Source organism: Nelusetta ayraudi, unplaced genomic scaffold, assembly GCF_046127955.1.
Source record: "Nelusetta ayraudi isolate G7.1 ecotype Tasmania unplaced genomic scaffold, CSIRO-AGI_Nayr_v1 ptg000026l, whole genome shotgun sequence".
NCBI classification, from domain to species: Eukaryota; Metazoa; Chordata; class Actinopteri; order Tetraodontiformes; family Monacanthidae; genus Nelusetta; species Nelusetta ayraudi.
In genome coordinates this window covers 9,388,775-9,403,951 of record NW_027466076.1, presented here as the reverse complement: position 1 = coordinate 9,403,951, position 15,177 = coordinate 9,388,775, and the positions used below count along the sequence as shown (strand labels likewise).

The 15,177-nt window shown below is 46.3% G+C and overlaps 1 protein-coding gene across 3 annotated transcripts in view; it reads left to right on the top strand.

Moving 5' to 3' along the window:
• Positions 1–12,861: 12,861 nt before the first annotated feature.
• The window catches only part of sez6l (seizure related 6 homolog (mouse)-like), a 50,351-nt gene continuing 48,035 nt past the window's right edge, over positions 12,862–15,177 (top strand). For 2 of the 3 annotated variants that reach the window (XM_076029738.1, XM_076029737.1), the window contains exon 1: positions 12,863–13,283. In XM_076029738.1, the coding sequence (XP_075885853.1) occupies positions 13,187–13,283 (97 nt within the window). In that variant the 5' untranslated portion in view covers positions 12,863–13,186. Of the gene's footprint in view, positions 13,284–15,177 lie in introns of all 3 variants that reach the window. The other variant, XM_076029739.1, reaches the window with a different exon arrangement.

Sequence of the window (15,177 nt, the reverse complement as noted above, 5' to 3'; positions counted from 1 at the left end):
TATCAGTGTCGACGCTGGAAGGGCTGAGCTGGGAGCAGCTCTCCCGCTGCTTTCCTAATAGTCGCACGACGAAAACAGTCGCGGCTCGAGTTCATTTGAAATCCCGTCATTTTTGTCATTTGCGAAGAAGAAATAAACCCCCGAGGAGGTTGAAACCGGCAATGGTTTAGTTCGAGTGGCGGAGAAAATAGAGGAAGAATCCAACTTTCTCTCTGAAACACACACGACGTTAATATATGAATCTCATAATTGTTCCAACAACGATAATGATATATATCTGGAAAGGAACAAGTCGACATTGAGATGAAAGAAGAGGAGGGGCAAACGTGCTCACACTCAGGGATACAAAGTAATTATCCAGTGATAACGATAGCGTTGCTGCTGCGAATGCAATAAGGAGGTACAGTACACGGTTGTCAACACATTTACTGTTTGAAAGGTAAATGTGGGGTTTGGTCTTTTCCGAAGCAGCAGTGCGAGCCATTGAGGCGACGCAGCAGGTTTGGGTGTTTTGTCTGCCTCGCCTCTGGCCTTGAAAACATGCGGGAACATAATGCGACAAAAGATCAAAAGTCCTCTGAGCGAGAGAAGCACTTTCCAAAATAAGAGGGGAGGAAGAGAATCAAATTGCGCTGTTTGGCAGCCTGAAAGGTAAAATGAGAGGAAGTCGGAAGGAGGCACGTCTTGGAGGAAATCATTACGGCAGCCGGCAGCCTCGGCCAGGACAACTGATCTCGCTCTCACTTTCTTCCATATTTCACTCAAACATCCCTGGATATTTATTTTATTTTTTTTATAGCCCAGTCTCTATTTGCAATTATTCACAAGCTGGTCAGATGCAGACGAAAGGTCTTTCTTGGACATGAACAAGAAAATGAGTTGATTTGTTCTGTTTAGGTTCAGCTGAAGGCAGCAGCGTGGGGGGGGGGGGGGGGCAGCATCCGGCGTCTCCTTCGAAAGCCGAGATCGATAACAACTTCGCGAACAATGTTACCGCGTCGGAATCTAAACTTTTCAACGGCTTTGTCTGCTCTCTCTGCCATGATATTGCTTCTGTCAAGTCGCAGCGCACACAGCAACTCTGTGTGATCTTTAAATGAATGCAGAAAAAAAAAAACACGCTTGTTTGTCGGATGCAATGTGCACCCAAATGAAGGTCACATCAAAGCTCATGCTGCTGCAACATGAGTGAAGGCTGGCATCGGTCTAATGCAGCGACTGCCCTGCTGTGATATTTCTCCTCGTTGACGCTGATTTTAGATCTGCTTCCTTGTGGAGGCATATATATATATATACATATATATATATATATATACATATATATATATATATATATATATATATATATATACATGTATATATATATATATATATATATATATATATGTATATATATATATATATATATATATATATATATATATATATATATATATATATAGCATACAGCATATGTCATAAAAGAAGATTTGATTTGAAGCACCAAGTTGCTTGGACCGCTTTGCGACTGCCCTGTTGTGATATTTCTCCTCGTTGACGCTGATTTTAGATCTGCTTCCTTGTGGAGGCATATATATATATATATATATATACATATATATATATATATATATACATATATATATATATATACATATATATATATATATATATATATATATATAGCATACAGCATATGTCATAAAAGAAGATTTGATTTGAAGCACCAAGTTGCTTGGACCGCTTTGAGACAAATGTGTGTTTCAGTTGTTGGGAGTGAACATATGAAATTCCAAACTACTGGATTTGAAAGGCTGTACAGATATTAATCAATTTAAAAAAAAACAAAAATGTACAAAAGCAGAAAAAAATGTCTACATGCACTCGAAACTTAAACTGGATGTTATTGATCAATGTTTGTTTTGTTTTTTATTATTGAGCTTGCAAACATGTACTTGTGTGTTTTGTTGTTCCATTCAAAGTCAGTGTCGGCTACTGAAAATCAACTGTACATGATGTCAGACCATCTTTTTGTTGTTGTTGTTGTTTCTGTTTGTTTGAATAGGGGGCAGACAAATATCGGAAATGTTTTCTTCTTGCTGCTCCTTTCCAATAATGCGGGTATTGATCTGAAGGTGTAGAGTGTGTATGTACAAATGATGTTGTCCACCTTAACGAAATTAATGAACATATATATATACATATGTATATATATATATATATATATATATATATATATATATATATATATATATATATATATATATATATATATATATATGTATATATACATACATATATAATAAAATAAAATAAAGACAATAAATAAACAATATCAAGCCTCTGTCTTTAAAATGTCAGTCGCACTGGGTATGAATGAATTCTTGTGGATGTTTTTCAAGGACAGGGGGACTTTGTATTGGCAGCATGATGGCAGGAGTTGGAAGGACTTGTGCAAGGGGTGGGTGGGTCACGTGTGATGAGGTTGGCTTTCCCTGTAACCTGAATGCACCAAAATAGTGGGTTGATTTTTATAAACGACAGACATGCTAACGTTAGCTAAAACGACTCTGAATCTCGAGGCTCGCCTTATGCTTACAGAACGCTGTCACCAGCTCACGATAGCATCCGTTCGGAGCATGTGTCAAGCCACTTGCACGTTTTCAGAAGTTGCATCATTGAAGGGTGGAGGAGGAGTTGGGGGGGGAGGCAGAGGTTCACATGCGCTAACGAGCACGTGAGCACGTTCGGCTTTGTGAACGGAAGGATAGAAAAGGTCTCGATGCTGACAGAGAGGGTGCGTCATGTGCAGTGTCGTTGGGATTACTCCATAAAAGTAACCCAACTACTGAGTACTGATTGCTTCTTTAAAAGGTAATCTGATTACTTCTTTAACTACTTTGTTTCATAAGTAATCAATTACGAATTACTTTAGTTAAAAAAAAAAAAAAGATAAATTAACAGTTGAGAACATCTTGTTTCCTGCACATAACGTACAACCAACCACAATATTCTTTCATTGAGACGAGATGAACTCAAAATAATGTCTGAATTTTCAGCCACAAACGCAATCGCTGATCTCTCTTTTGCCGCCGCCAGGCTTGTTTTGGTGTGTGGTCGCATATCAACGACGTTGCACGCACGGCTGCATCACCAATCTGCGGCATCGTTGTTTTCGGTTGTTTTTTCTAAATTTCAGACATTTTGTGGATAACAGGGCATTTTTAGCTTGCTAAATATTTCTTGATAAAGTGATCATGACATAATTACCATTCTTGCCACAGTAATCCCGTTACATTACTCGGTTACAAAAAAAAAAGAAAAAAAAAAGCAGTTTAATTACAGTAGTGCATTACTTAGCAATAGATTACTCGCCAACACTGGTCATGTGACCCTCGACCCCAGAGGCAACGACCCCACTCGGGCCTCGCGTACTGATTTTTGGAGACCTGACACGCGACGGACGATGGCGAAAATCTTTGCGTATCGCCCTTTCAAACGCACGAAACACTGTCTGCAAATCACAGGGCAGTTTAATCATCATTTGCTACTTGGATTTCCCCCTTCTGTTGTTTTTATCTGCTCACACGTGTCTGAAGGAGAAAACACACAGCGGCGACGCGAGGACCGGGAGCGATGGGAGGAAGAGCGTAGAGATGAAAGAGATGAGATGGTGGGTGGGGGGAGAGGGGGGGGGGGGTGAGAGCGGGGGAGTGTGTGTGTGTGTGGGGGGGGGATTAGACAGGGAAGAGACAGAATGAGCCGGGATGTGGATGGATGGCGCTTGCCACGGAGCTGGTGCGGGCGACTCTCTCAGAGGCAACGATATCTCTCCTCCCTCGGAGGCCGTCGTCTCCTTTCATTCTTTGCTTATCAGAGATGGAGGAGGGAACTCGACTCCCCCGACAACGACGACTCGGCACACACACACACACACACACACACACACACACACACACACACACACACAAGGCTCATACGCGGCGCTGCTCGTCTCAGTGCAAATAACGGGGGAGGGGGGGAAGAACAGAAAAATTAAGAAGCGTTTTCACGTGGACAGCGGTCCTCCTTTTAGAGCCAGAGCACAATCAACCTGGCAGGACATCAGTTGGGGAATAGAACGCCGACGGCGGCGCAGAGCTGCTGCAGGGAGATTATTTAGACGTCTTGCTCGTCACGATCCCTGTCTGTTTTGTTTGTTTTGTTTTTGTTTTTTAGTCGATTAGCCGAGGTAAAAAAGCGAGAGCTCAGCGGTTCCTCTGTTTGTGCAATTGAGGTGATTTGGAGACGGGCGGCTGCAGATTGGGACGAGTGCGACAGCGGTTACCTTGTTAGGACGGGACCGGCGAGCAGCTCCGCTGAAGTCTCGGCAAAATGTTTAACAATGAAGGGGAGGGGGTGGGGGGGGGGAAACCACCCAGACGATTCCTCAGAATGAGATTAGCATTTATCCTCCCGATCTTATCCTGCAGACCATTTTAGCAACAGAATCCAGATAACCTCTGTGTCGCGGGGGGGGGGGGGGGGGGGGGGGGGGAGTGGGAGTGGGGAAGGTCTAATTATTGAATTTTTAGTAACGAAGAAAACTTTGGCAGCTGACCAGTCTGACAAGATGGCTTCATAGTTTGGCCCGAATCAACAACTTCCCAGTGTGTTCCCGCTGTAGTTCTTCATTAGACCTAAATAAATAAATTAATTAATTAATAAATAAATAAAAATCCGTACTTAAGGAGAGGCTTGCTGGTAGCCGTTGAGCAACTCATGCCTGAAGGCTCGGCTATTCCACTCAGGAGTCGGTGAAGACCGGAAACACAGCAAGAATAACCCAGAACTGGTTGCAGATTGGCAACGGCCAGTAATGAGTGTTTGGGAATAATAAGGCACAGAAGGAACAGTGTTAAAGCAACATAAAGCAACGTAGAACGTAAAATACTACGTTCTACACCCAATAGTGAAATTTGAAAGATTGTAGTTTTTTTGTACAAAATGAAGTGTTTTTTTGTTTTTTGTGTCAAGAAAATAATTCCCCAACACCACGAGACATTCTGCAACCAGAGGGGAAAGAAATCCAACACATAAAAGCAATAAGAGAATATCCGCCGTTGATGGAATCTGATGGTTGAGGTGACTGCTGAGAGCAATTACCTGTGCGAGATGGACGACTTCCTTTATTTTCCGATTGTGAGGAGAAAACAAGAACATAGCGACGGCGTTGCCCACTCACTGATTTATTTGGCCGTGGCTCATAGTTGCTACATAATAGACGATCACCCACCACATATTGATCTTTCTATTTTCCGAGTCACCCGTCCGCCCTGGCCTCGCGCTCTTAACAACCGTTTGATTTATTTTTCGACTGAACTCTTGAGCCGAGCTTGAGCCATTGTTCCCTGCCAATGTGGAACCCTCGCGGCTTCATACACACCTTCAGAGAAGGCAGGGGCATTTAAAATTTAAATCATTATTTATCAAATTCCTTTTCATTTTTATTCAACATAATACGCTTAACCCTTTAGGCGCCGCGGTCGCGACAAGCGTCATTGCTGAATTAAACAGGCCACAGAGGCAAATATGCTGAAAGTAGTTTCCACTTTACACCAGGAGATGGCAGACACCTGTGGCTTCAATCTGAGCAGCATTTGTGGGGGAGTTTGTATTCACATTTCGGAGTATAAATAGAGAGAAAGCCCGCCTCAGTCGAGGAGACGAGGAAGTGGTTGTAGTGGGAGCGGAGAGAGATGGATGCTTTGGAGCAGCACGCAAAGCATCCTGGGATACGGGAGGACAGTAGCAGTGCATCCTCCGAATTGGCTAAAAGGAGGACGCGTTTGAAGGGCGGATTTGGAGCGTCCTTCGAATTGGGACAGGCCTTCGCGCAGTGCTATGACGTAACTGGCCTTCAAATGCAGGCTTCGAAGGCTGCAGACCCTGAACTGAGACACAGCCTTAGTTTCAGAGTGAGGGTTGAATTGACCAATCATGGCTTGGTTTTAGGCGGGCGAAGGCAACAACAAAAAAAAGAAAAAGATTTCAGGCCTTTTGGTAGTCTTTACTTTGCAGTCTCAGATGCAGACCAAGAGAGGCCATTAGAGAGCGATATGTCAGAAGACGCCAGCCATGTGTAACTTTTGGTGCATTTGGAATTTTATTTTGTTGATGAATTGATTTGTCTTGGTCAGCATGCGTGTGATTTGTTATGCGACTTGATTGAATGAGTCTCGTGTCCATGTCCGTATCGGCAGTTTTCGCGAGGTTTCACGTTGAGCAGATTGCTCATTTTGCGGACAATGTTATTGACACTGCATCCTATTATTGAACCCATCACACAGTGATGACTTCCTTTGGTTGGCGGCGACTGAGGCGCTGCAGTGCTCACTGTTCCGCCACTGTCACTAGCCGCGCTGCGCCGCGGGGCCCTAATACATTAAATTGTTTGCAGCGACGCAGCGGCTTAATGAGCTGCGTTCAGAGACACTTCGGCGTCTCAGGGCGACCTCGTCGTACGTCCCCGCGTCTGTTTTCGCGAGAGCAGCTCAAAAGGAGCGGAGCCCTCGTCGTCTATTCCGGAGAAAACTCCTCGCTGCAACAAACAAAGTGCAACCCGTCGCTGTTTGGCGCCACTCTAAAATGCTCCCCGGATTTGACAAGCGGCTCCCGGGGAGCGCAAAGCGAACCAGCACCACCGCTGTGCGAAAGAGGGAGGGGGGAAGCGAGACGCTGAACTCCGGATCACTTGAGGTCCATTATGGGCAGCGTTGTGGGAGCGTGCTCTTAAGCGGGGACCGCCCACTGTGAGACTGGTTGTGATCGGTCACAGAGAAGATAATATGGATGTGAAAGGCTGAACAGAGTTTGTTTTGTTTTGTTTTTGTTTTTTTACTTCTGTGTCCATCATGAACGCAGCTATTTCGTGCTTTTTCCATAAAAATTATATAAAAAAAAAACTTTTCAGGCGCCTTAAGACGAAATTCCCAATTTTGGAGAAGCAGTGTTGGTAATTCTCAATAGAGGCGGTCGCACTCAAGGCGTAACGGCACTTTGCGCAGCCCTGTTAATTTGCGTCATTAAGTCGCTCGGCGGAAGCGTGACGATCGTATTCTTTCATTTGAATTTCCAAAGCAAATTTCCCGGTCGCTTAAATTTTGTTTAACATTTTTACAAAAAGGGCACCGGTTGTTCCTTTAAAAAAAAAAAAAAAGAAAAAAAAATGTCGTTCAAGCTTTATCATAATTAAATCCAAATCGCGGTAGATCCGCTCGGATCGGTGCGCCGACGCCTCGTTTGCAGTTCGTGGCCTTTTTTCTTCTTTGCCGGCGTCGTGATTTACACCTTCCTTCCGTGTTTAACAATGTGGACAAACAACGGCAAAACAATCGCGCAGCGTGTGTTTTCCTCGTGCGCGAGGCGTGTCTTCCCCGTGTTTACGCTCTGTTCGGCCCCCGGCGGCTTATCTCGATGTGTCAGCAGCTCAAACTTACACAAGGAAGGGGGGCGTGGGGGGGTTGGGGGGGGGAAGGGTATGCAGAAAACGGGTAAGACTGCTGCTGTAGCACAGTGTTTAATGAGGTGTGTGTGCACCACGTGCGTGTGTGTGTGTGTGTGGGTGTGTGTGTGCGCGTGTGTGTGTGTGCAGCTGGCGCACGCCTGCCCCCTCCATCTTTGGAGGGAGCCACACCATTAAAAACTCAATCTGCAAACAGACAGAAGGACGGACGTCCTCCGTCTCCATCTCTGTCTGAATTTTTTTTTTTTTTTTTTTTTTCCCCCGTCTGAAATGAAATTATAAATCATTTATAACTTTGTGTCATGCATTATGGACAGACTGGGAGATGATGGGCGAGATTGGCTGAGAGCAAACTTTCAAGCCACTTCTACAAATATGTTGTTTTTTTGTTTTTTTTTTTCATCTCTCCCCCTCTACAAGATGCTGCTGCTGCTGCTGCTGCTGCTGCTGCTGCTGCTGCTGCTGCTGCTGCTACAGATAAAAGCAACACTGGGCCCCAACCAGGTCAGATTCAACGATTTCCACCCAGAATAATTACTGCCTCTGTGGCTCCCATCAGCTCTCCTGGAGCTCTGCGGCACCATTGAGCTCGCTGGCTTGTTTGCGCTAGCTTGTTGGGGATCGCTCTCCCAGCTCTTGCCGTGTTGCTCTCCAGCGTTGTTGGGATTGCTCCATAAAAGTAATCCAACTACCGATTATTGATTACTTCTTCAAAAAGTTATCTAATTACCTCTTTAACAACTTTGTTTCATAAGTAATCAATTACGAATTACTTTAGTTAAAAAAAACAAACACACACACACACACAGTTGATCAGGGCTTTTTGAATGGAACTTTATTAAAGTGCAAATTTTTCAATCACAAATATCGCCTCTGTCCTCTTAACATGAGTAAATGTTTGTTCTCATTGCACAGAACAAACTCATGTACAGCACTGGTGCCTTTGTCACAGCCCGTATTGTTAAAATAATTAGAAGCACGGCAGTTTAAAGATCTCTGCTGTGCAGAGCACTGCTGACTGACGTGTAATCACGGCTTTCAACAATCCATGAGGTTCGACGTGGATATTTTCGAAGTTGAGAACGCCTCGTTTTCCTGCACATAACGCACAACGAACCACGACGTTCTCTGATTTAGATGAGATGAAGTCAAAATAATGTTTGTATTTCCAGCTAACAAACTCAATCGCTGTTTATTCTTTTGCCGCCGCCATGCTTGTTTTGGTGCGTCGCCGCACATCAATTTGCACTTTGCATGCACGGCTGCACCATCAATCTGCGACATTGCTGTTTTTGGTTGTTTCTCTAAATTTTAGACATTTTGTGGATAATGAGTATTTTTAGCTTGCAAAATATTTCGGAAAGGTAATGGAATCGTTGCTTGATGACGTAATCATGATTTAACCATTTACCAGTTTTGCCACAGTAATCCCGTTACATTACTGCTCAAAAACTCAAAAAGTAGTTTAATGACAGTAGTGGATTACTTTGTAATAGATTACTAGCCAACACTGGTTGCTTCCCGCAGCAGCGATCTGCTCTTTTGACGAAAAACAAACTTTTCCAACCTCCCAGACGACAGCGTCAGTCTAAATATTCATTCAGTCTGATTTCTGATATTTATTCATATATTTATTATTTTGGGGTCCTCCCTTGCTGTTTCCATCACCTGACAATCACGCCCACCTTCTCACCTGCCCCCAGCTCTTTACTCATCAGCTCGCTTCACACACACACACACACACACACACACACACACACACACACACACACACACACACACACACACAGTCCTCACCCATTTGAATTCTCTTCCTGCCACGATCTATTCCTCGTTGGCAGCTGCCCAGCCTCGCACCTTCCAGCCTGACAAGCCATTTTGCATACATATACCTGTCTGTGACAGCCAAGTTGGTTGGATTCAAAACAAAGTATAGGAAAAAAGTGAATATTGGACTTTCTCGCTTAACAAAAGTGCAATATAAATGCAGCAAGAAAAAGAGAGTAGTCTGATTACTGCCAGGGGGATAAGAGAGGGATAAAAGTCGGACGATAAATCTTGGCCAAATTATGGACCATTACATTCTCATTTTTTTCCTCCGTTGTGTGTGATAATAAGATTGAGGTTAAATTCATGCAAAAAAATAATCTCCAGGCCGATGCTCGCAGCAAGCTCTAACCGCAATTTGCAAGATTTGAAAAATATCTAATAGAGAAAAAAAAAAAAAAAAAACCCTCACTGTATTGAAGAAAAAAACAAACAAACATTATCATCTGTTAACTGGATCTGTTTGTGTCTCACACGGTTGACAATGACTCAAGTTATTACTCCAGACTATTGAGATTATGTTAATATGGGGCAATTTAAGCACAGTGTGGAAAATTGAAGGACATAAACAGGCTGTCGGTGTGAAACCCGAGAGGGAGGGCTAACGTGTGTGCGGAGCAGTTTGAAACACGCAGGCAGGGCGCAACAGTGTCCAGCATGGTGCTTTGTCGCATGTGGATAAGCAGCGGATCGGGGTGGGAATGGGTGGGAATATGGACGAAGGAGGAGAAACAGGCAGTTTACTGCTTTTTGCCACAGCATGAAAAGCAGGCGGTAGGTTGCCCGGTGCCGAGTGCTGCCTGAAAATGCTTCGACCGCAGCCATCGGCAAGGTGGACGCGGGGAGACTTCAGACCCGAGGCCTCAGCCAACCGGCTGCAATGCAGGTTTTGGCCCTTCTGTCACTTTGTTTTTTCAAGAGGATTCTACGTCTCCAATAGAAAAAATTCATTCATGCTCTGCGGCACGTGCGTGTGCGTACGTAAGTGACCTGGGAAAACGTGGTGGAACAGGTGGAAGAGACGCTCTTCCTTTTAGGAGGGCGATTCAAACGAGCCCGGGTCGACTCCCGCCATCAAAGACGCGTCGTTTCAGCTCCTTTGTCAGAAACCCGCGCGGATAAAACATCCCAACGGTTCCTAAAATAGAAAAAAAAATGAAAAATCCAAAAATACCCTCCAGGAATAGTCACACGTAACCCACTTTCCGCTTAAATGTTTATTTTTCCACATTGCACCCATGAGAAGGAAGGCTAAACCCATAGTTTGGTGAAACGCTTTGCATTCAAATTATTCAAGGTCAGCTTTCATAGCTTAGAAGGAAATATATATATATATATATAAAAAAAAAAAAAAAAGGCAAAATAAAATGGAGACCTTTGTTCAGAGAGCTGCAGCTCCTCTGTTGTCTTCTCTGCCCTCCGGGGGGAAACTTTTCTTTTTTATTTGTGCAATTGAGCTACAGTATTGATCCCGGCCCGGCCTAATTCCTTGTGCGCTGTTTACAATGGCCCGCCTCTCCATCTCCTCCTCTGTCCGACAAAAGCGCGTGTTGTTCTGATGACGCATGTAAAGAGAGGCAACTCAATTGTCTCGGCGGATCAATGGGAGGCCGCCGCCGCTGCCCTGCTCCCTTCTTTCTTTGCATTCCTGCACACCTGATTGGCCCCGATATCACGGGACGGCATTGAGGCGCAGCACGCGCACGTAGGAGGCGTATGAAACGCAATCCAGGCAAACGCACACGTGGGGTTTAAATCTGATTGCCTGCGTCGTCTCCACGAAAACCGTTTTTATCCAATCGAGACATCTTTTATTGCGGCCGGGCAGTAAATCCAGAGGCAATCTGATTATATCCATCCACGTGAAGCGCCCAGAGACGGAGCTTGTTGCCTGGCAGATTTGTGCAAAGACAGGTGGGCTCTTTTTTTTTCCTGCTCTTTTCAAGCAAAGCTAAGCTAAACAGAAACAGCCTTTGTGGGGGGAAAAAAAAAAAATATTTAAGCAAGCACGTTCGATATTCTCCTGCAAGACATATTTTGGATGAATTCGTTCCACACCTGATGCTCTGGCGCTGGATGATTTGATTGATTCAGATGCGCTTGTTCTTCTGAGATCGTGCGAGCAACTCTTAACTGTGCCTTTTGCCGGTGTTGACCCCTTTAATAAACAGGCAACTTGCTCAAGGCGAACACTGCCGTCACCCCCAAGATGGCCGCGACAGGTTCCAGCACCTCTGCATCGGAAGGTCAGCAGCACACAGAGTACATCACGACGAGTTACTCCTTAATGGCTTTTCTCATTTTTTTTTTTTCACAGAAAATGTCTTCTCAATTACGAACAGCGAATCAATTAAAAGGCCCAGCGTGCCGGCGGGATTTATTCACATCTGAAGGTGACTGTTGGTGGAATTTCAAGGTTGAAATGGCAAAATCCAGCAGCGCAACGTCCTCGTGACATCCAGCAGTGAAATTTGCTTGCGCTTATTTCGGATGGAGAGAAAGAGGAAGTTCCCAGCCTGTCCAAATATACCACTAGAAGAAGTGGACAAAAAGCCCGTACAAAGTCACCTCATGCCAGTGAATCTCTTTAAAAATGTGCACACTGGGCTTTGAAAGAGCAGATTTGCTGGTGGCTTGCTGTTAATTCAGGCCATTATTAATATGCACATGTAATAATAATTCAACAACCCTGCATATGGGATGACAGGGGAACACGCATTAGATAAGATCAGATAAAAACAAGCCTTTATGGTCCCACAACGGGGGAATTGAGCAGCGGATACGGCAAGCCAAGCAGTAGAACAAGTAGAGAGGGAAAAAAAGCACATACATAGATATGTCTGGCACATGCATATTATTCATATATTATGAATGCCATGCATATGAAATGCACAATGTTCATCCACCCCATATGACCGTATCATTTTTTTCTTTAGTTGTTGTTGTTGTTCGTTTTTGATCCACCACCGGTGCACCAGCCAACTATATTTAATCTCTGGCTGGATCTCCTCCTGCACGCCGGCGTCGTCGTCCCCGCGGTGGGCTCTGTTGACTCGAGATGCCGCGCAAGATTGCCACTCGAGGAGCGCAGCTACTTAAACAGATTAACCAGCTCGGGATGAGATGCCTCGTAACTCAACCACCCCCTCCCCCCAACACCAGCAGCAGCAGCACCAGCAGCAGCAGCAGCAGCAGCCGGGCACGCGCGCGCACGCACGCACGCACGCACACGCTTCCCGCCACACGATACGATCCAGCGGTATCCTCTGCACTTGGTGGGACCCACACACACACACACACACACACACACACACACACACACACACACACACACACACACACACACACACAACGCCCCACCCCTCCCTTTATGTAAGTGTGTGCCGGCCACATGCGAACCCACACCGCGCGCAAAAGTTTCATTATCATTGAGGTCAAGCGGGCGCGCGAGCTTGAAGGGGGGGTGGCGATGTGATGTGGTGGATGTGAGTGTGTTAGTGTGTGAGGGAGGGAGAGAGAGAGAGAGGGAGAGGGAGAGTGTGTGTGTGTGAGAGAGAGAAAGAGAGAGTGAGAGTGTGTGTGAAGGAGGGAGGGAGAGAGAGAGAGTCAGAGTGTGTGTGAGGGAGGGAGGACAGCAGCAGAGTCCGCGCGGAGGAGAAAAGGAGGACAGCTCGGAGGCAGAGAGAGCACGAGGCGCCGCCTGCAGTCGCGAGGATGCTGCGCTGACTCGCGGACCCTGTACTCTCCCCCACCATCCGGACTGCGACTGATCGGCCAGCCGCCGCCGCCACCGCCGCCACCCTTCACCCACCACCAGCAGCACCACTACCAGCAGCAGCGTCAGACGGCTCTCCTTCCGGACCGGCTCCTGTCGCCATGCCGCCGGCCGCCCGCTCGGTCGGCTCCCCGCTCCGCATCTCCGTGCCCGCGGTGCTGTGGATCGGGCTGCTGTGGAGCGGCGTCTCAGCGGGAGGTAACGCTTCCATGTTTCCCCCCCCCCGCCACAAAGCTTCCTCAGGAGTCCGAGTCGACCAACTGCGCGCGGCTTTATTTCACAATTTATTTTACACACACACGCGCACGCGTTCCAAATCTTCCCATCTCTTGTCCTCCGTGCTTGGCTTCTGCCCAAAAACTGGATGGACGGCAGCTTTTATTTTCTTTCTCTCTTCTTCTTCTTTTTCTTTTTTTTTTTTTTTTTTAAAGTCCCCCGCATCGACAACTCATGTTTCCGGGCATCCCCCGTCTCCTAATCGGCTCGTGTAGGAGGAGAGTGAGGGGGCTTGTTGTGGTGGTGGTGCGCGGTGCTGTTGATGAAGCATCAACTCAAGTCAAAATATATATTTTCTAAATCCGGCGCTGCAGCTCTTTTTTTCTCTCTCTCTCTCTGTCTGTCTGTCTCTCTCTCTCTCTATCTTTTGGCACAAACAGGATTTGGGCTACCCGGGCATCCATGTGGACCCTTGGAGCCCACTGGCATTGCGTGGGAACGTAGCGGGGAGATTACCTGTCAACAAGCCCCCCCGCAGTTAGGCTGCTCGTCACGCAGCGAGTGGGAGACGAGGGGGGTGGTGGGGGCGGTGGGGGTGGAGGTTTTTGCCTTCACTGTGCAGCAGCAGCAGCAGTGAAATGACAAAGCAGGCGGACGAAAGTTGAGTCAGAGGCAGGATGGTTCTGGTGGTGGCGGTGGTGGTGGAGGTGGTGGGTTGCAGTGAGGTGCACAGTGGTGTTAAATCTTTTATCTACTTGTTTATTTATCTATTTATTTATTTATTTTATTTATTGAATGTGTGAGTTTCACTGGAACCCTTCCCGCATTTCGCCATTCGCGAAGCCGACTACAGGCCCGGCCCAATTCCAAAAGTCCGCTTCCTGTGAGTCCCCCTCCGGAACAAACGGATATCTAAACAACAAACACCGGAGGAAGTGAGGCGGATGATCCAGAGGAACCTGGCCGACACCGGGAAGCGGATGCTTTGTCTGCGGCCCCCCCCGCCCCCTCTCACCCCTCAGAGGGCTTCCCGCAACAGGGTCGCTTCCTCCTCGCCGTGCCGACACACACACAACAACACAACGCAGTCTGCTGCAAATCTCCCCGTCCGTCACTCTGGGATTTGGCCAAGGAACGAATTTGTCTGCTGGCTACAATTTAATTTGCCGTCAAACGTCCCCTGAGGCTCATTAGGAGCCTCGTCTTTAAATGTTACCTCGGCGATGTTATCTGAGTTTAATGCGGGTCTTGTGTGCAAGATAGTCCTAATGAATGGTGTGTGTATGTGTGTGTGTGTGTGTGTGTGTGTGTGTGTGTGTGTGTGTGTGTGTGTTTTCTTTCAACAGTCACATGTTCTTCCCTGTTGTGTACTCTGTCACCTCTGAGCTCTTTCCTTTGCCGCCGTGGTGGCAGGAATGCTTCTTTCCATTGAGAGATTACATTTATTTTGTGATGCGTTTTGCAATTTCAGCCGATGTTTAACGAGAGTCGGTTGGTGAGATCGACCGGACGTGCGCGGTGAAGAGAATTTGTGGGGGAGTTTTCGTGTGACAGCCAACATTTACCTTTAGTTAATAACCTTGCGAGGCAGCTGGACTCTTTGCGATTTCAAGTCCCAAATCCCATATATCTCACAGCTCCAGGTTAAATTGTTTCTAGTGTCCTCTCAATTATGATGATGAAAGCAGGGGAGCGGGGGCCGCAAGCTACCCCAAATAAGGCAGCAGAAGAAGAGAGCCTAGCTGCTGCTAATGAGATTTAGCGCAGGTGTTGCTGTTGTTTTAACGGTGTTTCATGCCTGTTTTTTTTTTGCATAAGACACTTGGAGGCGCTCTTGGTGGGTTTCAGCCAGAGTTGTGGAACACTGTGGCACCTT